Source organism: Canis lupus, chromosome 32, assembly GCF_003254725.2.
Source record: "Canis lupus dingo isolate Sandy chromosome 32, ASM325472v2, whole genome shotgun sequence".
In the NCBI taxonomy this organism is placed as follows: Eukaryota; Metazoa; Chordata; class Mammalia; order Carnivora; family Canidae; genus Canis; species Canis lupus.
This window is the reverse complement of record NC_064274.1, coordinates 68222-92931: the sequence shown is the minus strand read 5'-3', so window position 1 is coordinate 92931 and position 24710 is coordinate 68222. Positions and strand designations below refer to the sequence as shown.

Sequence of the window (24710 nt, the reverse complement as noted above, 5' to 3'; positions counted from 1 at the left end):
AAGTATGATATAGTGTCCCTCTTCATCTCTCACTATAGTCTTTGGGATAAACTTTAATTTTTCTGATATGAGGATTGCTACCCCAGCTTTTTTTTGAGGACCATTTGAATGGTAAATGGTTCTCCACCCTTTCATTTTCAGGCTGTAGGTGTTCTTAGGTCTAAAATGAGTCTCTTGTAGACAGCAAATAGATGGGTCTTGCTTTTTTATCCAGTCTGAAAACCTGTGTCTTTTGATGGGATCGTTTAGCCCATTCATGTTCAGAGTTACTATTGAAAGATAAGACTTTAGTGTCATCATAATACCTATTCAGTCCCTGTTGTTGTGGATTGTTTCTTTGTGCTTCCTCTTTCTTTAAAGGGTCCCCCTTAATATTTCTTGGAGAGCTGGTTTAGTGGTCATATATTGTTTCAGTTTCTGCCTATCCTGGAAGCTCTTTTTCTCTCCTTCTATTCTGAATGAGAGCCTTGCTTGATATAGTACTTTTGGCTGCATGTTTTTCCCGTTTAGTACCCTGAATATATCCTGCCAGCCCTTTCTGGCCTGCCAGGTCTCTGTGGAGTGGTCTGCTGTTAATCTAATATTTGTCCCCATATAACTTAGGGATCTCTTGTCTCTTGCTGCTTTAAGGATTTTCTCTTTATCTTTGGAATTTGCAAGTTTCACCATTAAATGTCAAGTTGTTGAACGGTTTTTATTGATTTTCGAGGGGGACCTCTCTATCTCCTGGATCTGAATGCCTGTTTCCCTCCCCAAATTAGGGAAGTTCTCAGCTATGATTTGTTTAAATATGCTTTCTGGTCCTCTGTTTTGGTGTTTTCTGGAACCCCAGTTATACTTAGATTCTTCCTTTGATGTTATCATTTATTTTCCTTTACCTTTCCTTGTGGTCTTTTAATTATTTTTTCTTTTTTTTCTTCTGGTTCCTTCCTTGCCATCAAGTGTCTTCTTTGTTGCTCATTCTTTTCTTCCACCTCATTAACCCTAGTCATTAGGACATCCAGTTCGGATTGCATCTCATTTAATTGAATTTTATTTCAGCCTGATTAGATCTAAATTCTGCAGTCATGAAGTTTCTAGAATCCTTTATTTTTTTTTTCCAGAGCTGTCTGGAGCTTTATAATTGTGCTTCTGAATTGGCTTTCTGACATTGGATTGTAATCCACATTCTGTCTCTCTGTAGCAGAGAGTACTGTTTCCAATTTTTTTTTTTTTTTTTTTTTTTTTTTTTTGGTGAATTCTTCCTTTTAGTCATTTTGCTCAATGCAGAGTGGTTCTATGAGTGGGCTGAGTTAAGAAGATCAACCACGACCTAAGTAAATTTCACCCTAAATGATTCTGACGAGGCCAGAGACCAGAAAATGAAAATAAAGATCAGAACAAAATAAAACAAAAGGACCCCTAAAGTAAAAACCAAATTTTAAAACAAAGTAGTAAAAAATAAAAGGCCAAGAATCCCAAAGAAGAGAAAAAAGCAAAAGTGAAGAGGATAAAAAGAAAAAAGGAAAGGAAGAAAGAAAGAGGGGTCTGCTGGTGGTGGAGTAGTTGTAGTGGAGCAGAATGTAGTCTACCTGAGGGGTCTTGTAGGGTTATCCTCTTGGTTCTGAGTGTATTATGTTCTATATAGTAGAAAATGCTCATTCCCAAATTTATATAAAGCAGAAATCATTGTAGAGAGCCCCAACATTGACCACCAAAACATAAACGAGATAAAAGAGGAGGGCAGAATGGGAATGAAGAGAGAATATAATCTCACAGAATGAACCAGCAAGGGATACCACTTGGTTCTGGGTGCATGCTGGTCATGTTTTAGAAGGAATTAATTTCTGCCATTGTAGAAAAAAATGAGGCAGAGAAAACAAAAAACACAAAACAAAAAACTATATCTCATATAGCTCTGATAATTAAATTATGTTGAAAAGCATCCAGAAGTGAAAAATATATCTAAGACCTATAATTGTAGAAATATGAAAGTCAGAATGGAAAAAAAGTTAAAAATGAAGAGGTGGTAAAATATTGTAGTTACTGTGGGAAAAATGAAAAAAAAAAAAGGAAATTTACAGTCTGATATAAAAACTAGTTGTACTGGAAAAAGGAAGAAAAAAAATAGGAGGGGTACCCTCTAGTTCTATATACTATAAATCCCTTGACTTCCCCTGGAGCTTTCCAGCACTGGTTGGTCCAGAACTTGCTCTTGCCCTGTTCTCCCAGCTGGTCTTCTGGGGGAGGGGCTGCTGTGCTGATTCTCAGGTGTGTGTACCTGGGGGAGATGCCCCACTCCTGCCCGGCGCTGGGCTCAGTGAGGGCTGTTTACCCCGTGAGGCCTCTGTTCTCTGGCAGCCCCGCCCCTCCCTGGCACAGGGTGACACAAGGAGGAACAACTACACTGTCAGCGGCCAGGTCTCTAGCTCTGGAGTCAGCTTCCCCAGTAACCACCCACAGCTCCCAGTCTGCACTGGCCTAGATGCTCCCTGGGCGGATGTGCTGATCTGCACAGCTTGGGAGCACCCAGTGGCAGGAGCGTCCTCGCTGTCCTGTGCCCTGCTTGCCTCCACCTGTCCCAGGAGGACCACAGGATCCTGGGCTGTGTCCGCCCGGAGCCTCCTGACCTACTGGCTTCTCCCCGAGACTCCACTGGGTGCGCGCGCTCCAGCCCTTTACGAAGATTGTGTGGTGCATGCACTGCCCTCCCCCCCCGCCCCCGCACTTCCTCTCCCTGTGACTTCGGGAGACTGGAGGTGTCCCTGTCCCTCCTGCGATTCTACCCAACTTCCCTGCTGAGCACCTTTCCGTCTGGGAAGAATCCAGCATGGATTTTTAAAGTTCCCGCGTCTCCGGGGCTGGGCTCTCCTGTCCTGGAGGCTCTCGCAGCCCCCCTTAGCCCAGCTCCTCGCAGGGCCCCTCCCCCACTTGATTCTTTTTTATTTTATTTTTTTCTGCTTTCCTACCTTGTTAGAAGCAAAAACCCTTCTCTGTGTAGCGTTCTGGCTGTTCTCTCTTTAAATCTCAGGTCAAATTCTTAGGTTTTCAGGATGGTTTGAAAGTTATCTAGGTGAGTTGGTGGGGCCAGGTGAGTTGAGGACCCTACTCCTCCTCCATCTTGCCCCCTCCCTGCAATTAGTTTTTAAAAAATTCTCAAAGTATAGGCTAATTTTATAAAAATTAGAAAATACAAAAAAGTAGAAAGAATAAATAAAACCTATAGTCCAGTCTCTCATTGATAAGCTACTATTGACATGCGTAGATAGGAATTTTTTCTTTTTAAAAACTCTGAAGTATTAGATATATAGAAAAGTACATATGTAGCATATGTTATAAAGTATACTAATACAATAAATAAGCCACTCAGTTTCAGAAATAGAAAATTAATCAATACTGTTGAAACCCCAAGTGTTCCACATTAGTCTTTTCTCCTTGTTCTCATTGGAAATAACCACTGCCTGAATATTTTAGAACACTTTCTAGCTCTTATATAGTTTGTTTTTTTTATTTTTTTATTTTTTTATAGTTTGTTTTTAAGGAAGGATAACAAACATACCAAAAGATGCGTAAGCCATAAGCAACCTTATGAGTTTGCTTAGGAAAACATTCTTTTGATTATCACCCAGATGAAAAAATGGAATGTTCTTAGCACTGTAGTAGCCTCTCTTATGCTCCCTTCAAGTCTATATACTTTTCCAAAGGTAACCACTCTCCTGAACTTTTGTTCATGTAGTATATGCTCTTTTGTGTCTTTATGTATTTTAAGGCAGTATCTTTAGGTGTTTACATAGAATTTTTCTATTTTCTTTATGACCTATTTATCATTATATACTCTTTTTATCTTCAATATTTTCTGCCTTAAGAACAGTAGTATCTAGATCTTTCATTTGATTAGTTTTTGCATGAATATCTCTTTTTTTTTATTCCAATCATTCTGTATACTTATATGTAAGGCATGTATCTTGTAATCAGAATTTTATTTTTTTATGGAGTTTGGTGAAAACTCTGTCCTTTACTCTGTCTCTTTATACTTAGTCTACTATATACTATATAGTATAACTATATAATTATATATTAATATAATTGTATATATAAATACATGTGTAATCTACAATGTACAATTTTCTAATTCAGTCTACAATTTTAGTATTTTTTGTTCCGTTAGAATTTGTCCATTTGTCTTTTTTTTCTCCTTTCTTGCATTTTTTTGGAATAATCAGTTTTTCTATTTTGTTTTTATTCTCTATAAACTTGTTAGAGATACATTCTTCCATTATTCTCTTAGCAGTTATCTTAGAAATTATAACGTACTTCCTTGGTTTGCTAGAGTAATGCATTTATCATTTCTGGACAGTGCAGGAACCTTAACTTAGAGGATTTACATTCAATTGTCGTGTTTTTTAATTTATGTATATTTTAAATTCTAAGACATTGTTTTGAACAGTCAGTATTCTCTTAGATTTATGATATTTACCATTTCTGTTGCTCTTCTTGCCTTTCTGCATCTCCTTTGTCTTCAGGATTATTTTCTTTCATCTTTAAGAATTCTTTTCATTATTAGTTTAAAAAAAAGATTATTTATTTATTCACGATAGAGAGAGAGAGAAGCAGAGACACAGGCAGAGGGAGAAGCAGTCTCCACGCCGGGATCCCAACGCGGAACTCGATCCCGGGACTCCAGGATCGCGCCCTGGGCCAAAGGCAGGCGCCAAACCATTGAGCTACCCAGGGATCCCCTCATTATTACTTTTAGTGAGACTCCGCTGGTCACAAATTGTCAGTTTTTTGTCTCTTTGAAAATGTCTTTATTTTGCCTTCATTTAAAAAATTTTATCTCTTGGGGGGGTAGAATTACTTTCTCTCAGCACTTCAGAGATATTCTGGTGCCATGGTTTCTGTTTTAGAGTCACCTAACAGGATTATTATTGCTTCTTTGAAGATAATCTGTCTTTTATCCCTCTCTTGATGTTTTCAGTCATTGGTTTTTAGCAGGTTTTCCATGATGTGTCCAGGTGTGTGAGATATTTGTCTGGCTTGCAGTTTGTAGAATTTCTTGAATCTGTGGCTTGATGATGTCTTCTGTCAGTTTTGAAATATTCTTGGCCAATATTTCTTCAGGTAGTGTTTCTGCCTTCTGCTCTTACCTCTCCTGAGACTTGAGGTATAGACCTTTTCACTGTGTCCCATATGTGTCTTAAATTTTTTTCCTGTATTTATCTTTTTTTTTTTTTTTTTTCGCCCTTTCATGCTTAAATTGGATAGGTCCTCCTGATTTATCTTCCAGGTCTCCATTGTAATATGTGGAATCTTCTGTTTAACCTATCAAGTTTTTCATTTTAGGTCTTTTTTTTCCTCAAAACTATAGAGTTTGCATTTAGTCTCTCCCTTTCTGTAGCTTCCATTTTTCAGGTGAAATTTCTTCACCTTTTTTTTTCCTTCAACATATTAATTACCAGTAATTTTAGGGCAGTGTGAGAACTCCAATATCTTGATTATCTGTGGGTCAGTTCTGTTTTCTGTTTTTCCCCCCTTGGTGTTTGTTTCTTCATCTTGCCTTTTGGCATGCTCGATATTTTTTTTAGTTGGTTGGACAAAACTGTATAAGCTCTGGATGCTAATCTTTTCCAAAGAGAATTTTCTTTTGGCAAGCAGTTAGTTTAAAGGTGGATCCCATGAATCCAATTAAAGATTGAGATGATTAGAGGCCAAGTTTCATTTACAAGTCCTGTTCTGTTTTCCCTAACACCGAACCATATGCTGCTAGCATATGGTTCCTCAGCGATCTTAACTTAAAGCCAGGGGTGTTCACCAGGGCATCTCTTATGGCAGGGCCTGGCATCCATTTTTCTGCCTCCTCAGCAGAGAAATTGCCAAATGGTTTACTTGGTTTCATACTCTCTTACCTGCTGCTTGCTTAGCTCCTAAATAGAATAGTTTAGGGACTGCAAGTTCCCCAATGAGGAAGAAGCTGGGAATGTTGGCTTTGCCTCAGGGTATATTTCCCTTTTCTCTGGGATATTGACTCTTTTAAGTCCTTCCTTGTTCTTTACTGTTTTTAACCATCTGAACCACCCAGACCTCCTTGTTCTTTACTGCTTTTAAATAGCGTTTCTTTTCTTTGAACCAGCCCTAGTTCTCAGTGGAAGGTTTGGTCTTGATTTTGGCTCAAGTCACGGTTTCAGGGCTCTGAGATCCAGACCTGCCTTGGGTACCAGGTGTGGAGCCTCTCCCCTGGTCCCCCTTCCTCTCTTTAAAAGAAAAGAAAAGAAAGAAAAGAAGAAAAAAAGAAAAAAGAAAAGAAAAAAAAGATCTTGGGAGCAAAATCCATTAAATAAGGTTGGCAAATACTGTGTTTAGTCAGAAATGACCACCAGGTAATAACAATTGTTTTAAACAATAAAAATATCACAAGTTTAAAAATGTTTTTGCAGTAGTAGTGTTGGAAACTTCTTTACCCTCATGATGACATTAAAAAATCACATGATTTGAATGTATGAGGTCTTACATTTTTGCTTAAATATCAGTCTTTATTTTGTAGCTGAACCTTCTTTGATACTCTTTTATGAGTCCTCTTTTTGATATTAAAGACAAACATTTTTGACTTAAGTATATTATGAAACTTAGTTATTGCTTTTAGTCCATTATACAAATCTGCAAGGTGATTAGATTTCTCCTACTGGTGTTTATAGCACCTCTAGGCTTGACTCTGGTCTGAAGTGTGGGCTTGAAAATTGTTTTTAGGCAATAATCGCTCTAAGGAAATTAGTGCTTCCTACAGAGCTTAGTAATATGTTATTCCTGATTTATATTTTAAAATAGCTCCATGGGGCAGCCTGGGTGGCTCAGTGGTTTAGCGCCGCCTTCAGCGGGGGGCGTGATCCTGGAGACCCGGGATCGAGTCCCGTGTCAGGCTCCTTGTGTGGAGCCTGCTTCTCCCTCTGCCTGTTTCTCTGCCTCTCTCTCTTTGTATCTCTCATAAATAAATAAAATCTTAAAAAAATAAAATAAAATCTTAAAAAAAATAGCTCCATGATAGTTAGATATTCTTTGGCTATGGCAGTAATTCTCTCAAAGAGTGATGTGCCCTAAAGATAGGGTTTCAGTTTTTCTTTAACTAGGGACAGACATCCAACACTGAATTTTTTGGCAATGGGTGCATACATCCTTACTGAAATGTATAAGAATGAACTTTTTTTTTTAATGGGGAAATATAATTTCTTACTGTTATTAAATAAGCACCAGGATACTTGTTTTGAGAGTACAATATGGCAGATGTGGTTTTGGTGTTCTTATTTCTGATCTTAAAAAAATGTTTCATCCATTTGTATAATTCCATTTTTAGATTATCCCAAGGAAATGGAGATATGTACCAAGAATTATGTATAGTATATGTTTTGTACAGATAAAGAAAAATGAAAAACAACCTGTATGTTTGGGAGATTGTTAAATTTGCAAGCCCATATTAAGAGTAAATTCTTGAATAATATTTAGGGATTGGGAGAATGGTCAAAATGTCTATCAGGATAACACACATACCACAATATTAGCAGTACTTACCCATGAATGATGGGATCATGATTGATGTTAAGTATTTGTTGGTATATTTGTTGGTTCATGTTCTTCTGGGTTTTATACATTTTAAAAAATGGCTATTACTTTTAAAATTTAAAAAGGTATATAAATTTGTATAACTACATTGGGGAAATAAAACATCTCATAAAATGATGCTTTAAGGGAAGGATGTATTTTTGCATTTCTGCAAGTTATTAAAGAAGCATCAGACAGATCTTTGTTATGTGTTTATGTGTTGAGCAGGAGTGGGTAGAAGGCAGGCATGTTCTTTTTTTTTTTTTTTTTTTTTTTTAATTGGAGTTCAATTTACCAACATTTAGCATAATACCCAGTGCTCATCCTGCCAAGTGCCACCCTCAGTGCCCATCACCCAGTTACCCCAATCCCCCGTCCACCTCCCTTTCCACTACCCCTTGTTCATTTCCCAGAGTTAGGTGTCTCTTCTGTTTTGTCACCCTCACTGATAATTTCACTCATTTTCTCTGCTTTCCCTTTATTCCCTTTCATTAATTTTTATATTCCCCAAATGAATGAGACCATATAGTGTCTGTCCTTTTCCAATTGACTTATTTCACTCAGCATAATACCCTCCAGTTCCATCCACGTCAAAGCAAATGGTGGGTATCTGTAGTTTCTAATGGCTGAGGAATATTCCATTGTATACATAGACCACATCTTCTTTAACCATTCATCTTTCAGTGGACACTGAGGCTCCTTCCACAGTTTGGCTATTGTGGACATTGCTGCTAGAAACATCGGGGTGCAGGTGTCCCGGTGTTTCACTGCCTCTGTATCTTTGGGGTAAATCCCCAACAGTGCAATTGCTGGGTTGTAGGGCAGGTCTATTTTTAACTCTTTGAGGAACCTCCACAGTTTTCCAGAGTGGCTGCACCAGTTCACATTCCTACCAACAGTTCAAGAGGGTTCCCCTTTCTCCACATCTCTCCAACATTTGTGGTTTCCTGCCTTGTCAATTTTCCCCATTCTCACTGGTGTGAGGTGGTAGGTATGTCATTGTGGTTTTGCGTTTCCCTGATGGCAAGTGATGTGGAGCATTTTCTCACGTGCATGTTGGCCATGTCTATGTCTTCCTCTGTGAGATTTCTGTTCATGTCTTTTGCCCATTTCATGATTGGATTGTTTCTTTGCTGTTGAGTTAAGTAAGTTCTTAATAGATCTTGGAAACTAGCCCTTTATCTGATACGTCATTTGCAAATATCCTCTCCCATTCTGTAGGTTGTCTTTTGGTTTTGTTAACTGTTTCTTTTGCTGTGCAAAAGCTTCTTATCTGGATGAAGTCCCAATAGTTCATTTTTGCTTTTGTTTCTTTTGCCTTCATGGATGTATCTTGCAAGAAGTTACTGTAGCCAAGTTCAGAAAGGGTGTTGCCTGGGTTTTCCTCTAGGATTTTGATGGAATCTTGTCTCCCATTTAGATCTTTCATCCATTTTGAGTTTATCTTTGCGTATGATGTAAGAGAATGGTCTAGTTTCATTCTTAGGCAAGCATGTTCTTGTTCTTGAATTTATATTCTGTTTGTGGAATAATAAGGCTTCATAAGCAGTCACTACTGTAGAGTTTGTCAGATTATACGGATTGGAGTAGTCTTAATTTTAGGAAGGTTTGAGTAAAGTTTTAATATAGATAGACCAAGGCTGAAGAGATCAGAATGCACCAGGCTATAAATAAATAACCAAGCCTGAGAGAAGGCAGTGAAAGAATGGAGTGAGGGGCAGTGGAGGTGGAGGTAGAGACTGTGGTTGAGGTTGGAAATAAAGAGGATGTATTATATAGAGTAGTTATTTTATTTTATTTTTTAAAAGATTTTATTTATTCATGAGACAGAGAGGCAGAGACACAGGAGGAGGGAGAAGCATGCTTCCTGTAGGGAGCCCGATGGAGGACTCCTTCCTAGGACCCTGGGATCGTCCCGTGAGCCAAAGGCAAATGCTCAACCACTGAGCTGCACCCAGGCCCCCCTACAGTAGTTATTTGAAACTGAAGCAAATCTACTGAGTTCCTGTCACCATTAAAAAAAAATATATGTGTATGGTAAGGATAAGTATTGTTGGGTGGAAGTTTTATTAGCACTTTGAGTGTGTGTGTGTATATATACACGTGTGAGGGGGGAAAGGAGAACTGGGTCAGAATGTAAAAGTATTTACTGTGTGTTGAAGTGAAGTTTGAGGACAATGCTGCAGAGCCTGGCAGGTCACTTTCAAGTACTGATGCCAAATTGACTGTTTTTGTTTAAAACAAAATCTCCTGGTAATCAGTCATTTTGGCTTTTGTATGTTTGAAACATCTTTATTTTGCTTTCATTTTTGACAGATATTTTTTGGATATAGAATTCTAAGCTGACAGGGTTTTTTTCAGTACTTTAAAGATGTTGCTATACTGTGTTCTGTACAATACATTGTGCATTGTTTGCAATGAGGAATCTGGTGCCATCCTTATCTTTGTTCCTCTGTATAAGCCTTTTGTTTTTTTCTGGCTGCTTTTAAGATTTTATCTTTGGTTTTGAGCAGTTTGATTATGATGTTCCATGAGTTTTTTTCATGTTGCTTGTGTTTAGGGTTTGTTGAGCTTTCCTTTTAAGGCCATAACACAGAAGTCTCATTTATTTCTTCTGTTCACAACTTCCAGAGAAGTTGCAGATAGTCTTTATTCAGGACATCCTGTGCATAGCTAAGTATTTTGTTGTTGTGAAAGAAGGGGATAATAAAAACTTGGGGGTAACTAGCGATATTATCTTTATCATGCATAATACGTTTCAAATGGATGAAAGAAAAATCTAAAAATTAAAGGTAAGTATTAGAGGTATACGTATATTTATGACCTATAGGTTTCAAAAGCAGAAGCAATAAAGGAAAATACCAATGGCTTTTTAGTACATAGAAATTAAAATGGCTGTATGACAAAATATATAAATCAAGATAGGTGACATACCAGTAAATTGTAAATATACTAATGAAAAAGATTAATATTCAGGATATATAAACAGCTATTTTGAAGTGGTAAAAGACAAATACCTTAGAATGAACAGAGCACATGAACAGATAATCCACAATAGAAATCCATATGGTTCATAAATATTAAAATACATCTTCATCTCATAACCTGAGAAATGCAAATTGAAAATACATCTTTTATTTGTCTATCATTATAGGTAACCAGTGTTCACTAGGGTACGGGGAACATGGGTGCTGTCGCACATTGTTAGAGGGAATATAATGTAATATTACCTTTTTGGAGGTCAGTTTGTCAATATCGAAATCAATGATGCAGTACCCTCTGATCCCATAGTTTCACGTATAGGAATCTTATAAAAATTACCAAGAGATGGGCTAAGTGACATCTGTATAAGCATATTTATTTTATATCATTGTGTTAAGATGTAAATTATATAAGGGAGTACTTTTAAAAATTATGATCTGTCCATACTATGTAATACTGTGTAATTCATGAAGAGGAATCAAGTGGTTCTAGTTAGAACAATCTTTAGGATGTTATTCAGCTAAAAAAAGTCACAGACCAGGATATATAGGAAGAATCCACTTATGTAAAAAAGAAAACCTAAAAGGTGTGTGTGTGTGTGTGTGTGTGTGTGTGTGTGTGTGTATGTGTGTGAAAACGCCCGGACAGAGAGCATTCTGTTAATAGTGCTTATTACATTTGGGGAGTGTTGTTGAGGAGGTAGTGGTTTACCCCATGTTCTTCATTATGGTTTGAACTAATTTTACAGTGAAACTAAAATAAAAATGAGTAAATTACCACTGCAGTAAAAATGAACTTAATTTTTTGGCTTTCACATGTATTTTTAGGATTGGTCCAAAGGAAGATTTTTTCCATTGTTTGAAATGTAACTTATGCCTAGCTATGAATCTCCAAGGAAAGCACAAGGTATATAATTAAGTTTGCATAACTTAAAAAGTATTATATTGTGTCTGAAAACCAGCTAAATCCTAAAATGTTTGGATTTTTCAGATATTTTGCTATTTTTCAGATATTACCAAGTACAACTATGTTGTTTTTTATTTTTAAGCATTAAGTAGGTGTTTTAAGGCATATGCCTCAGAATATCTGATCTACAATTCTTTTTCATCTGTGTAGTATGTAAGAAAACTTTTTTAAAAAAAAGATTTATTTTAGAGAGAGTACACAAGCAGGGGGAGAGGGAGTGGGAGCGGGAGAGGGAGGAATCTCAAGTAGACTCTGTGCTGAGCACGGGACTCCATATGGGGCTCGATCCTGAGACCCTGAGATCATGACCTGAGTCAATAGCAAGAGTTGGCCGCTTAACCACCTGAGCCACCTGGGCACTCCATAGTATATAAGAATATTATATCAGTTATTTGCATAATGTTGACAGCTTCTAAGTTTATGGATTCATCTCATTGGTACTGGTTTTAAGAATAACAAAAAGTGCATAGTAAAGAAGGAATAGCAATGTAACAGCATTTCGAGAAAAATCAGAAAATAGTTTTATATTTACTTTCATAGTTAGAAGTATTTTTAAGGGGGATCCCTGGGTGGCTCAGCGGTTTAGTGCTGCCTTCAGCTCAGGGCGTGGTCCCGGGATCCAGTCCCACATCGGGCTTCCTGCCTGGAGCCTGCTTCACCCTCTGCCTGTGTCTCTGCCTCTCTCTCTCTCTCTGTGTCTCTCATGAATAAATAAATAAAATATTTAAAAATATATTTTTAGTTTTGGATATAGTAATTATATCATACCAGGCTCTTTAAGATTATTTTTCATTATTCAGAAAATATCTAATAAACATCAGAGAATGGAGAGGCTAATCAGGATTTTTTTCGTTAAGTTTTTCATTTTAATTCTGGTATAGTTAACATTAATGAGGATTTTTTAAATAGATGCTGGATAAAAACTGGCCTAAAATAGGTCAAGTGTTAAGAGAAATTGAGATGAATAATGAGCATTTGGGATACAATGACAAGATAGAAGGGAAAAAGGATGGGGTTGAGTAGAGATGACTCCTGAGGCTTTTAGCCCTTGCTATTATCCTTGATTAGTAGACCATGAATTTGCTGGAATTAAAAGATTGAGTTTGGTTTTATAGACTTCAGTTGAGGCATGATAGCTGTGTGGTCTTTCAAAAACTACACAGTTTCTCTTGTGGTATCTTTGTTTCTCAGTTATTTTTCATTGTCTATATTTCAGTAAATGGTCCTATCATATAGTTAAGTGCTCACTTAAAAAACGTGGGCATCATCCATGGCTTGGTGCTTCCCCATACCTTCCTGCATTTACTCACCCTATCTTGTCAAGTTAGGAACTCTGGCACTGGAGGCAGCCTGTTGGAACTCAAATACTGTTCAACTTCTTATTAGCATGTGACTTTGGAAGTTATTGAGCTTCTCTAGGCCTCAGATACCTCATCTGTAAAATGGAGTAATAGTTGTACCTGTTTCATTTAGAGTTGTGGGACTTGGTTGAGCTAATGTATAGCATGTAGTAAATTTCAGTAATATGAATCGTCAATATCATTAAGTTTTGGAACAAAATACATATGAAATAGATTCCAAATGTTATTATCTCTGAATCTTTGTAAATCTTAATTCTCTGATTTTCCTCATTTGTAAAATGAAGATAATTTGAACAATTAAGATGTATTAATTCATTGTTTCAGGTAATGTGCAAAGCCTGAAATAGTTGTGTGAGTTAATTGTTCAGTTCTTGTCTGACATATAAGAGACATATATTAATGTTGTTAATTATTATTTTAAGTAAGTTAGTATCATTAGTATCATTGCTTTATCATTAGTTTTTATTACTATGTATATATCTGTCATTCCATCTAGTTAAGTTTTAGTAATTTGAGTTTCTCCTTTAAACAGTGTATTGAAAATGTTTCCCGGCAGAATTGTCCAATATGTTTGGAGGTAATCTTAAACTATTATCTGCTTTGGAAATATTCCTTCTTGAACTTAAAGTACTTGGATGTTTATATACTCTTTATGCAAGCAGTAACATTTATTTCCTTTATAGGACATTCATACATCCCGTGTTGTTGCTCATGTCTTGCCATGTGGACATCTTTTACATAGGTAATTTTTTTTTTCCTCAAAAATGTTTGAAAGTAGAGGAGATGGTTTTTGCCTTACTAAAATAGTGTTATATATTTTTTTCAGAACATGTTATGAAGAAATGTTGAAAGAGTAAGTGTTGGATGGGATTTTTAAAGGTTAATATTGTAATATGTCTGATTTATTTAGTTACTTTGTGCAGGGATATGGAAGTGGGCAAGCATTGCTGTGTTACTTACACTTTACTGGGCATGGCAGGTTATCTTGAGATGGGTAGAGTAAATGAATAGTGTTAAATTGGGCAAAGCATATTGTGGTTGTAGGAACTGCATCTTTGCCCCTGTGCTTGTATTATGCCGTATCTCATCCCACAGCTCACAAGAGCTACCTCTTATTTTTCTGGCTGTGCTTACCAGGGGGCACAGGCTCTGCTAAAGGCAATCCATACCATTGTAAAAATACTGAGGCTTGTCACTCAAAGATCTGTTAAGTCATTATATTAGTGCATGTTAATCATCTGCAAAGAGAGCTGGTAACAAGATTATCTAAAGCAGAGACTTTATTGTGGGTGAAGGATGTTAAAATGAAATGAGCATAGTCAGGAGAGAAGAGACTGAAAATGTATTTTGGTCCTGTGCATTCGTAAAGAGAAATTTTAATTTAAGAGCCAGGTAGAAGGGAACTTCTTCAGAATTTTTAGGAAGAAAATAATACAATCTGAATTGCCTGAGTATATTAAGAAATTGAGGTTATTCTGTAAAGAATATGAACTAATTCCTGCCCACTTTAGAGAACTGAGGAAAAAGTAGATCTAAAAAATACCATAGGTTACAGGATTTAATTAACCCAAGTTATAAGTTCCCAGGCTTGTAACAGGTCATCTTGAAACACAGAATAATGCTCTGTTTTGGATGGTTTATGTACCAGTTAGCATGCATCTTATACTGGAGTTGATAGACTCCTTGTTTAATGTTTGGAAAATAACCTTTCTATCTCTTCTAGAGGCTACAGATGTCCCTTGTGTATGCATTCTGCTTTAGATATGACTAGATACTGGAGACAGCTGGATGATGAGGTAGCACAGACTCCTATGCCATCAGAATACCAGAACATGACTGTGGATGTGAGTATAATCAGTGCTTAAAACTTTTTAGGTTCCTGTTTGATGTGCTGGTTTACTTTTGCCTTTTTGCTCGAATCTGTTTAAAAAATACTGCTTTGGGGGATCCCTGGGTGGCCCAGCGGTTTGGCGCCTGCCTTTGGCCCAGGGCGCGATCCTGGAGACCCAGGATCGAATCCCACATCAGGCTCCCGGTGCATGGAGCCTGCTTCTCCCTCTGCCTGTGTCTCTGCCTCTCTCTCTCTCTCTCTGTGACTATCATGAATTTAAAAAAAAAAAAAAAAAAAAAATACTGCTTTGGCATTGACACCAATGTGATTATTATATTGTATTGTATTGTATTTGAAAGGACCAAATACAGATTTTAGTTACTTCAAATTCAACAAACCAGACCAAAAGAGAGAGAGAGGCAGAGACACAGGCAGAGGGAGAGACACGCTTCCTGCAGGGAGCCTGATGTGGGACTTGATCCCTGGACCCAGGATCACGCCCTGAGCCGAAGGCAGACACTCAACACCAAGCAACCCAGGTGTCCCCAGAGTAAAAAAATCTTAAGAATACCTTTATACAATTCTTGCCAACACTAGATGGCAGGCAAAAACTTTATTCTGAATTATTTACATGCTATTTGTCAGAGCCAGTCAGTTAATGTAACTGGAGATGAATTACTGGTCTGCTGTTTTATTTTAATGATATTTTATTTGTAATTATTTTAAATTTTATTTCAGGCATACATATTTGTTGATTTTTGAAGATTATTTTGTTTTTTAATGTTCATTACCCTTTTTATTCATGTGGATAATTGAATTGCTAGTAAGGTCAATGAAGTATCACTTTTAGAATACAAATAATGGTTTTATTGAGATATAATTTATATGCCATATAACTTGTCCATTTGAAGTGTACAGTTTAGTGCTTTATCATACATTCTTGAAATTGTCAAACATCATCACCATCAATTTTAGAGTATTTTTGTCACCCCCAAAAGAAATCCCATACCTATTAGCAGTCATTTCCCAATCCTCCTAGCTCTAGGCAATTAGTAGTCTTTTTACATTCAGATTGTATTCTTAATTATTTTCCAGATTATAATTTTGAGCAAATTTGGAAGTTTTCTATTTATTGTGGTATGACTATTCTAAAGGTAATGCTTTTCTCACATAGTAATGTATTGATCTATTTTCAGGTTAACCGTTTTTATTTTTCAGGATCTCAGTACTAGAAGAGATTAAGTCTCAAATGACATCTTATTGTCATTTTTGGAGATAAGCCAAAGCTGCTTTTTATTAAATTAGGAACTGCTTTTTTGGACTTTTTTTTTTAATGTCAAGGAAAAAGAAATCATCGGTTATTTTGAATTTTAAGTATAGATGTCAATCAGATTATGCCTATGTAAGTAGATTTTATGCTCCACACTATATACTTGGAAACAGTTTTAAAATAAGACTTCTTAACTCACTTTCATCTTCTAAATTCAAAGCTACTCTTAGAATTTTCAGAAAACAAAAGGCATTTCTGTTTTGGGAAATGTTTAGACTTAGCTATATGTGTTTCAGTTCTTCAGTATGATTTTTGGAGAATTGTTTTGAGCAGACAGTGCTATTTTCTATCTATAAGGTTTAATATACTTAATTTGAATTAATCTCTTCACTTTTCAGATTCTCTGCAATGATTGTAATAGGAGATCTACAGTCCAGTTCCATATATTAGGCATGAAATGTAATATTTGTGAATCCTACAATACTGCTCAAGCTAAAAGAATTTCACTAGATCAGCAATGACCAACGTATACTGCACTGGAAAACTCAGCATTTTCTGATCTAGAAAAAGGCTGTCTTTAGTATTCAGTTGTTATAATGTGTCAGAATCTATGCATTAGAGTCGATGTGTTTTGTACTAGTGTCACAGCATAAAATCATATTACACATACTTAAGGATTCAGGGTCTCGTTATAGAATATCATAGCTTTATGTTGGATGAAAGCCACTGTGCTTGTTTATTGATTGGAAACTCTCTTAGTGTCAGTTGTTTGGAAGCCAATGATGTTTGCCACTGAAATTCACATCCATAGAAGTATATTCTGCTTCCATGGAACTTTGCTTTAAGTGACACTATGCACAAAGAGTTCATTTCTAGTTCTTGATAGAACTGCACTTATTTCTCAGTATTATTCTTGACTTTTTAAGGGCTGTGCTATAATGAGAATATGTTCTGTCTTACTGTTGAAATCTTATGATATATACTTTAGAATTTTCTAAGACAGCCCTTTGGATCCTGTAAATGTGAATTTTGATGTAATAACTGCTAATAAAATTATATTGAAACTTTTATTGAAAGTTCTTTCCAAGGTTATTTATTTTTGGTTCAATTTGGGCAATATAGTCATATGTATTTCTTTATAAATACAAATATACATAATATATATGTGTGTATATATATATTTCTATAGAAAACTTTTTTTCTTTTGAAGTTTTATTCCATTACACTAGTTGGGAAAATATAAAATAATAGAAAAGCCTTAAGAAAAACAATCAACATTGAAAATAATTTTGGGACACCTGGGTGGCTCAGCGGTTGGACACCTGCCTTCGGCTCAGGTCATGGTCCTGGGATCTGGGATTGAGTCCCACATCAGACTACCTGCGAGGAGCCTGCTTCTTGCTCTGCCTATGTCTCTGCCTCTCTCTCTCAGTCTGTCTCATGAATAAATAAATCTTCAAAAAAATTTTTTTGATTTGGTTTCACAAAGTTATTTCTTCAAGGAGTTTTTAATTTATTCTGTTGGCAAGTATTTAATGAGCAACTGCTATTTGCTGGGTAAGGTTCTTAGATGTCTATGGAGACAACAGTGAACAATATAGACAAAAGTCCCTGCCCTCATGGTGGTGCCTCATCCCTCATATGCCTCATGACTAGCCTTTTCCCTACTTCCTTTAGGCATGAGGTGGTGGTTTTTGTGGTAAATGGGTGGATTCCTTCTTCCTAAAGTGCTTGAAAGTAGGATGGGTGAGTAGAAGGCATGGAGTATTCCTGACAAGATCTCTGATTTCATAATACTTTTTTGGGCTCATGTAATGGAATTAAAGACACCTCTTAATTCAGGAACAAAATACACAAAAATACTTTGATGATTCTACAATTTTTTTTAAAAGATTTTATTTATTCATGAGAGACACAGGCAGAGGGAGAAGTAGGCTCCATACAGGGATCCCAATGTGGGACTTGATCCCAGGACCCCGGGGTCACGCCCTGGGCTGAAGGCAGATGCTCAACCGCTGAGCCACCTGGGTGCCCCCCCACACACACACACGCACCACTTATTTCTAAGTGGACTTGTTTCTTACTGCCATTTTCATGTGGATTTTTTCCCTTGTGTTTGTCCAATTCTTTGGATTATATGCCAACTTTGGGCAGGTCTGCTTTTTTTGTTTGTTCAACATAATCCTTTTCATTCCCATAAAGTCTTACACCCTGTGTGGTCATCTTACATTTGATTTCACTTTGTCTCCCCTTATGTATCCATTCTGCCAGATTACTTTTCCTAAACTTAGACCCATTGCAGTTTTGGTCAAAATAACGTACAAATTTTCTAATGTTCATTTGATTAAGCCCAGATTTCTTGCTTTGAAGTCTTTACGAAATTGCTCTAATTTTATCTTTTCAGTTTTATTTTTCATTATTTACATACATTTTTAAAACACATGGCTTCTGAATTTTTGTTCCTTTGAGGATATGGTTCCTTCATGGAACAATCATTCTTAGAGAAATGTAGTTGTCAAAGACCTGCTGCTTGCTTCGTAGTCCGGCTCAAAGTTTACCTTTGCCATGAATGCTGATTAATATCCAAAATTCTTTTATAATCTCTCCCTCTTCTAAATGATAAGCACTTTGTACCAGTTTTAAAGTAACATTTCCTTTATTATCATTCAGTTTTTGCTTTTCCCCTCAATTCAACATTGTTTATGAAACAGTATGTAAAGCTTCTTGCAGATAAAGCTGGGTCTGGGTGGGAGTACAATTAAAGCTACTGAAAGTTGGCTTGTGCAAGACAAAACAGGAAGCAACTGATCAGGGTCAGGGTGAGAGAGTCTTATATTCTGAGGACAGTGATGGATTTTTTTTCATCGCATATCTTGCTCATAAGAATTTGTTGAGTTTCTAGTGAGGTTAAGATATTCTTAAATTTTCATCATACATAAAGGATCTGATAAAAGGTTGTGTATGCATATATACAAAAATTGGTTGAAGTGACTTCCCAACCTCCCCCAACCAAGTGTTTAATACTAGAACATATGGGTCGAAAAGTGATGATATCACACCTCTCTCAAACTAGAAGACAGAAATCAAGTTATGCTGGAATCTGGTTGTTAGGCCCATCTATTTATCGCATTTAACAAATGTTTATTTTGTACTAGTTATGTGCCACAATATGTAGAGCAGCAAAAAAATTATGCAAAAAAATGAGACAGCAAATGACCTCAGATTGTTCCTGACCTGCAAGAGGTGGATGTGTGACTGACAAAGTGCTGTGGGAATCTTTGGCTGAATTCTAACCTCTGTGTTAAGTGGCTCAATAAGGAGCCCTGAGAAATAGCCTTTTCAGCACAACTTTTTGTCTTGGTTCTGCCACACAGAGACCACAAAAATATGGTCTTTGAGAGGTGTGTAAATCTGTGACTTGTATACCCTCTATTTTAGAATAGGCATTTCAACTTAGATTCCTATGGATGTCAACTAACAAAGGCTCACTCTGTGATACGTGATACACTGGGTTCCTTGTGGAACACCTGCCATTCCTCAGTTCATTAAGGATTGCCATTGCCCAGATTATGTTGCTTAGGCATGCCAAGCATCTACTTTTGTAAACCTCTGATCAAAATCAAAGCTTCTGGCTGGTTGCACTTTTTTCTCCCCTAGACTCAAACAACATATATTCAAATTGAAGTCAGAACTTTTCTTAATCACCAACCTGCTTCCAACTTTTGTCCTGTTTTCGTTCTGTCCTTTTCCTCGTCTCATGTGCATGTGTTCTGTTTTTCTGGAGTCAGAAATCAGAATGAGCTAAGTATGATAAACTGCTCTTTAGCCCATCTAGAGGCTCTTGGAACTGCAGCCATTGCCAGTAGAGTGGATTTAGGTGGGGGCTTGACCATTGGCTCCTCATCAAGTGTGTGGGACCCTGAGGTACTAAGCCTGCCTGCTGGAGTGTGGAGTACCCTGAGAGATAGGGATGGTTCTGGATCTTCTCCCAGGACCTGGTCACAACATCCATCAAGAGATTTTTAGAAACCCAACCCTGAATGCCCTGGACCACCCCCTTTTCCCCACCTCCCATTTGGCATCACAACATTTGCTTGAAATCTCTGGTTGGCATTTGTTCCAGTCAGCCTTGCTTAGATTATTTACATGTTAATGTCCCTTGTTGAATTTTAGTTTCCTTTGGAGCAATTCGGACAGTGTCTGACTTTGAACTTAATATGATCTGTGCTTTCTCTTAAAGTTTAAAAGGGTTATATTCCTCGGGAATTCTGAATGAAGTCTTAAATCAATTGAGAAGTAAAGATGGGAGTCAAATATTGCTGCTAAAGCTGGAAAGGGGATTGTGGCTTGGAGCCAGGCCAAATTGAGTATGCTCTTCCTTGTTCTCAATTGAAATTACCATAAAGTCACAGGCTACAGGTATCCTTTTACATGGGGAGACTGTCCTAGAGAGAGGAATAGTGAGTTCTTTTTTTTTTTTTTTAGAGTTTTTATTTATTCATGAGAGACGGGGGGGGGGGGTGGGCGGGGGGGGTGGGAAGAGGCAGAGACACAGGCAGAGGAAGAAGCAGGCTCCATGCAGAGAGCCTGACGTGGGGCCCGATCCCGATCTCCAGGATCAGGCCCTGGGCTGAAGGCAAGCACTAAACCGCTGAGCCACCCAGGCTGCCCCTGGAGTAGTGAGTTCTAAATATTGCAGCTGCCTGGGGCAAGGCTGGCGCCCTAGAAAGGGCTTAGACCACATAGGTGCAATGGCTTTTTCTCAAATCTCACCTTCAGATAACTCTCCTTTGGTGGGTAAGGGTTAATAGGGAAGCCGTGGAGGGAGGGATAGAGGCTTTCTTCCTAGTACTTCCAAAGAGGGCAGTATCCTTTAGTTAGCTGAGGCAAGAATATAGAGAAATCCTCTGTCAAAGACCCTGAGGCAGCCCTAGTTCCTGGCATTCTTTGGATGGAAGATAATCTGAATCTGGTTTACCCCGGGGGCTGAATGTAATTTACAGAGGATGAGATAAATAGCTTCTTTCTGGAACAGACTCTAAAATTGGCCTGACCTTCAGGGATGGTATGAGCTGTGGCACCTTCCACTCTGTCATTTTGAGAGGGAAGCAGTGCTGGCAGTGCTGGCTTCCTCAGAGTTACTCAATGTATGAATTGTTTATCACATGAACTGTTTGATATAATAGATATAGCTTGGACTTTGGAAGCAGAGATAAAAGTTATAATTGCTTCAATCTAACATATACTGGCATGTGAACTTGGGTCAGTTCTTAGCTACACAGGCATATTACTCTGTAAAATAAGGAGAGTAGTAAAAATTGCATAGGATTTGTGTTGTGAGGTTTAAATTAGATAAAGCACTAAATAGTGCCTGGTGCACACTGCACTCTAAGTAGATATTAACCTCAGAATCTTCCTGTTGGCAGCATTTAGGTAATCTACCGCATGTTATCCCAGCAAATTATACCAGTGTCCCCAAGTTTCCAAGACTGGAATAGGGTCCAGGCTCTACCATTATCACCTAGGTGTGGCCTGGAGGGTGCTTGGGAGTCTGTCCAGGGACACATGCCCTCAAGTAGATTAGGCCTTGCACCTTGCTCTGCCTAGAGGAGCCTCATAGATGATGAGGTTCTTCTAACATCACACCAGGAAATTGGTCTCATTTTATTCAGCCTGCAGCCCAGACCTCTTCAACTCCCTGGGCATATTTTTCATCCTGGCCAGATCTGTTTGACTCATTTTTTCATGAAGGATGATAGGAACCTATTGTTCTGTCCTTTATGAAGAAAGGCTTTTTCTCCCCTGCCTCCTTACAGGTTTCACTTGGCAATGAACCAGTCTTTGGATCTGAGTGACTATATGCTCAGCTGACTGGTTGGTTGGTGGATGAATTAGTCCAGTTGTGGAAGATTTGAGCTTGTTGTAGGAGGAATCCATTCTCTTTGTAAAAGCAGCTGACAAATTTTTGTAAGGTTGTGATGAAGGATATTATGTTGGGGGTCATGGTAATACATTCTGATTTCTCAAAAGAACAAATTTGTTCCTAAATTTAGAAGGGAAAAGAATCTTACAAACTTTAGAATGGCTTAATTGTGAAGGGGAGACTTGGATTACTTCCTAATTTCTCTGCTTAGTATGGGGCAAGTAATTTTCTTGGCAATCAGTTTTCTTTAAGGTAAGAGCAATAATACCTAAAAATTCTTGATACATTTAAATAATTCCCTCTCCATTAATAGTCATAATTGTTTATTAAGCAGTAGAGAAGAGTAGTTAAGGTCACAGGCTCTAGAGACAGATTGCTGGCATTTGTATATTGGCTCTGCCGTTCACTTGCTATTTGGCCTTGGGCAACTTATTTAACCTCTCTGTGTTTCATGGTCATGGGTAATTTGTCAAGATTATGTAAAAGGTTTAGACAAAGATAGCTATATTGTGATGTCTCTGATATCTACTACCTCTTGAGATTATCTACCTAGCTCCTTTCCTACTTGCTAACATTAAGCTCTGCAAGCTGGCGGAGGAGTAGGGTGTTCAGCTCACAGCCCCACCAACTCACCTAGATAACTTTCAAATCATCCTGAACACCCACAAATTCGACCTGAGATTTAAAGAGAGAACAGGGATCCCTGGGTGGCTCAGCGGTTTGGCGCCTGCCTTTGGCCCAGGGCATGATCCTGGAGACCCAGGATCGAATCCCACGTCGGGCTCCCGGTGCATGGAGCCTGCTTCTCCCTCTGCCTGTGTCTCTGCCTCTCTCTCTCTCTCTCTCTCTCTCTCTGTGTGTGACTATCATAAAAAAAAAAAAAAGAGAGAGAGAACAACTGGAACGCTACAAAGAGAAGGGTTTTCGCTTCTAGCAAGGTAGGAAGGCATAAAAAAAAAAAAATCGAGTCAGGGAGACTAACTGCGAGGAGCCGGGCTAAGGGTTGGGGGGAGGGGGGGCGGCAAGAGCCTCCAGGACAGGAAAGCCCAGGCCCAGAGAAGCAGGAACTTTAAAAAATCTGCGCTGGATTCTTCCCGGGTGGAAAGATGCTCAGCTGGGAAATCGGGCAGAATCGCAGGACCGGCAGGGACACCTCCAGTCTCCTGGGGTCACTAGCAGAGGAAGTGCGCCTGGGGAGAGTGCACCCACACTGCAGCCGATCTCGGTAGAGCACTGGAGCGCGCACCTGGAGGGGCCTTTGGGAGAAGCGGTCATTCAGGGGTCTCCGGAGGGAGGCGACTACGCCCTGCTGCCTTTGGGAGCTGTGCCTCCAGGAGCGCGATTCCAGCAGCACAGGCCCCGGATCCCAGGGTGCTGGGCAGACACAACCCACCATCCTGCAGTCCCCCCAGGACAGGCGGAGGTGGGAAGGGCACAGGACAGTGAGGATGCTCCTGCTGCCTGGGCGCCCCCAAGCTGTGCAGGTCAGCGCCCCTACCCCGGGAGCATCTAGGCCAGTGGGCACTGGGAGAGTTCAGGGGGAAGCTGACTCCAGAGCTGGAGACCTGGTTGCCACCAGTGTTGTTGTTCCTCCTTGTGTCACCCTGTGCCTGGGACAGAGCGGGGCCGCCAGGGAACAGAGGCCTCACAGGATAAACAGCTCCCACTGAACCTTGCACACGGCGGGGGCGGGGGAGGGGGGGCAGTTCCCCCAGGTGCATGCACCTAAGAATCAGCACAGCAGACCCCTCCCTCAGAAGACCAGCTGAAAGGACAGCTAGTTCTGGACCAAGCAGCGCTGGAAAGCTCCAGGGGAAGTCGAGGGATTTATAGTATATAGAACCAGAGGATACCCCTCCTTTTTTTTTTTCATTTTTCTTCCTTTTTCTAGTACAACTTGTTTTTATATCAGACTGTAAATTTCCATTTTTTCCTCTTTTCTCACCTTAATTACAATATTTTAACACCTCTTCAGTTTTAAGATTCTTCCTTTTTGACTTTCATATTTCTACAATTACAGGTCCTAGATATATTTTCCACTTCTAGATTCCCTTCAACATACTCAACTTATTTTGGGAGATACACAGATGTGTGTTTTTGTTGTTGTTGTTGCTGTTTTGTGTTTGCGTTTTCTCTGCCTCATTTTTTTCTACAATGGCAGAATTAATACTTTCTAAAACATGACCAGCATGCACCCAGAACCAAGTGGTATACCATGCTGGTTCATTCTGCGAGTTTCCTCATTCCCATTCTTCCCCCTCTTATATCTCATTTATGTTTTGGTGGTCAATGCTGGGGCTTTCTACAAGTATTTTTGGCTTATATAAATCTGGGACTGAGCATCTTCTAACATACAGAACTTAATATACTCAGAACCAAGAGGATCACCCTCTAGAACCCATTAGATAGGCTACATTCTGCTCCACTACAACTTTGTCAACACCACCATCTCCCAGTCCCTCCCTTTTTTTCCCTTCTCCTTTCTTTTTTCTTTTTTTTTTTTTTTTCTCTTCTTCTTTGGGATTCTTGGCCTTCTATACTTTGTTTTAAGATGTGCTTTTCACTTTCCTTTTGTTTTATTTTGTTCTGATCATTGTTTTCAATTTCTGGCTTCTGACCTTGTCAGAATCATCTAGGATGAAATTTACATAGGTCATGGTTGATATTCTTGCCTCAGATCACTCATACAGCCCATCTGCACTGAGCAAAATGACCAGAAAGAAGAATTCACCACAAAAGAAAGACTCAGAAACACTACTCTCTGCCACAGAGTTACAGAATTTGGATTACAATTTGAGGTCAGAAAGC

General features: G+C 38.5%; 1 protein-coding gene across 22 annotated transcripts in view; it reads left to right on the top strand.

Moving 5' to 3' along the window:
• RCHY1 (ring finger and CHY zinc finger domain containing 1) overlaps window positions 1-17055 on the top strand; it is a 29347-nt gene extending 12292 nt beyond the window's left edge. For 13 of the 22 annotated variants that reach the window (XM_035709504.2, XM_025427988.3, XM_025427930.3 and 10 more), the window contains 6 exons: window positions 11379-11457; window positions 13411-13455; window positions 13562-13620; window positions 13705-13731; window positions 14602-14722; window positions 16378-17055. In XM_035709504.2, the coding sequence (XP_035565397.1) occupies window positions 11434-11457; window positions 13411-13455; window positions 13562-13620; window positions 13705-13731; window positions 14602-14722; window positions 16378-16500 (399 nt within the window). In that variant the 5' untranslated portion in view covers window positions 11379-11433 and the 3' untranslated portion in view covers window positions 16501-17055. Of the gene's footprint in view, window positions 1-11378; window positions 11458-13410; window positions 13456-13561; window positions 13621-13704; window positions 13732-14601; window positions 14723-15927; window positions 16112-16377 lie in introns of those variants that run through there. The other 9 variants (XM_025427998.3, XM_025427983.3, XM_025427950.3 and 6 more) reach the window with 4 other exon arrangements.
• The last annotated feature ends 7655 nt before the right edge of the window (window positions 17056-24710 follow it).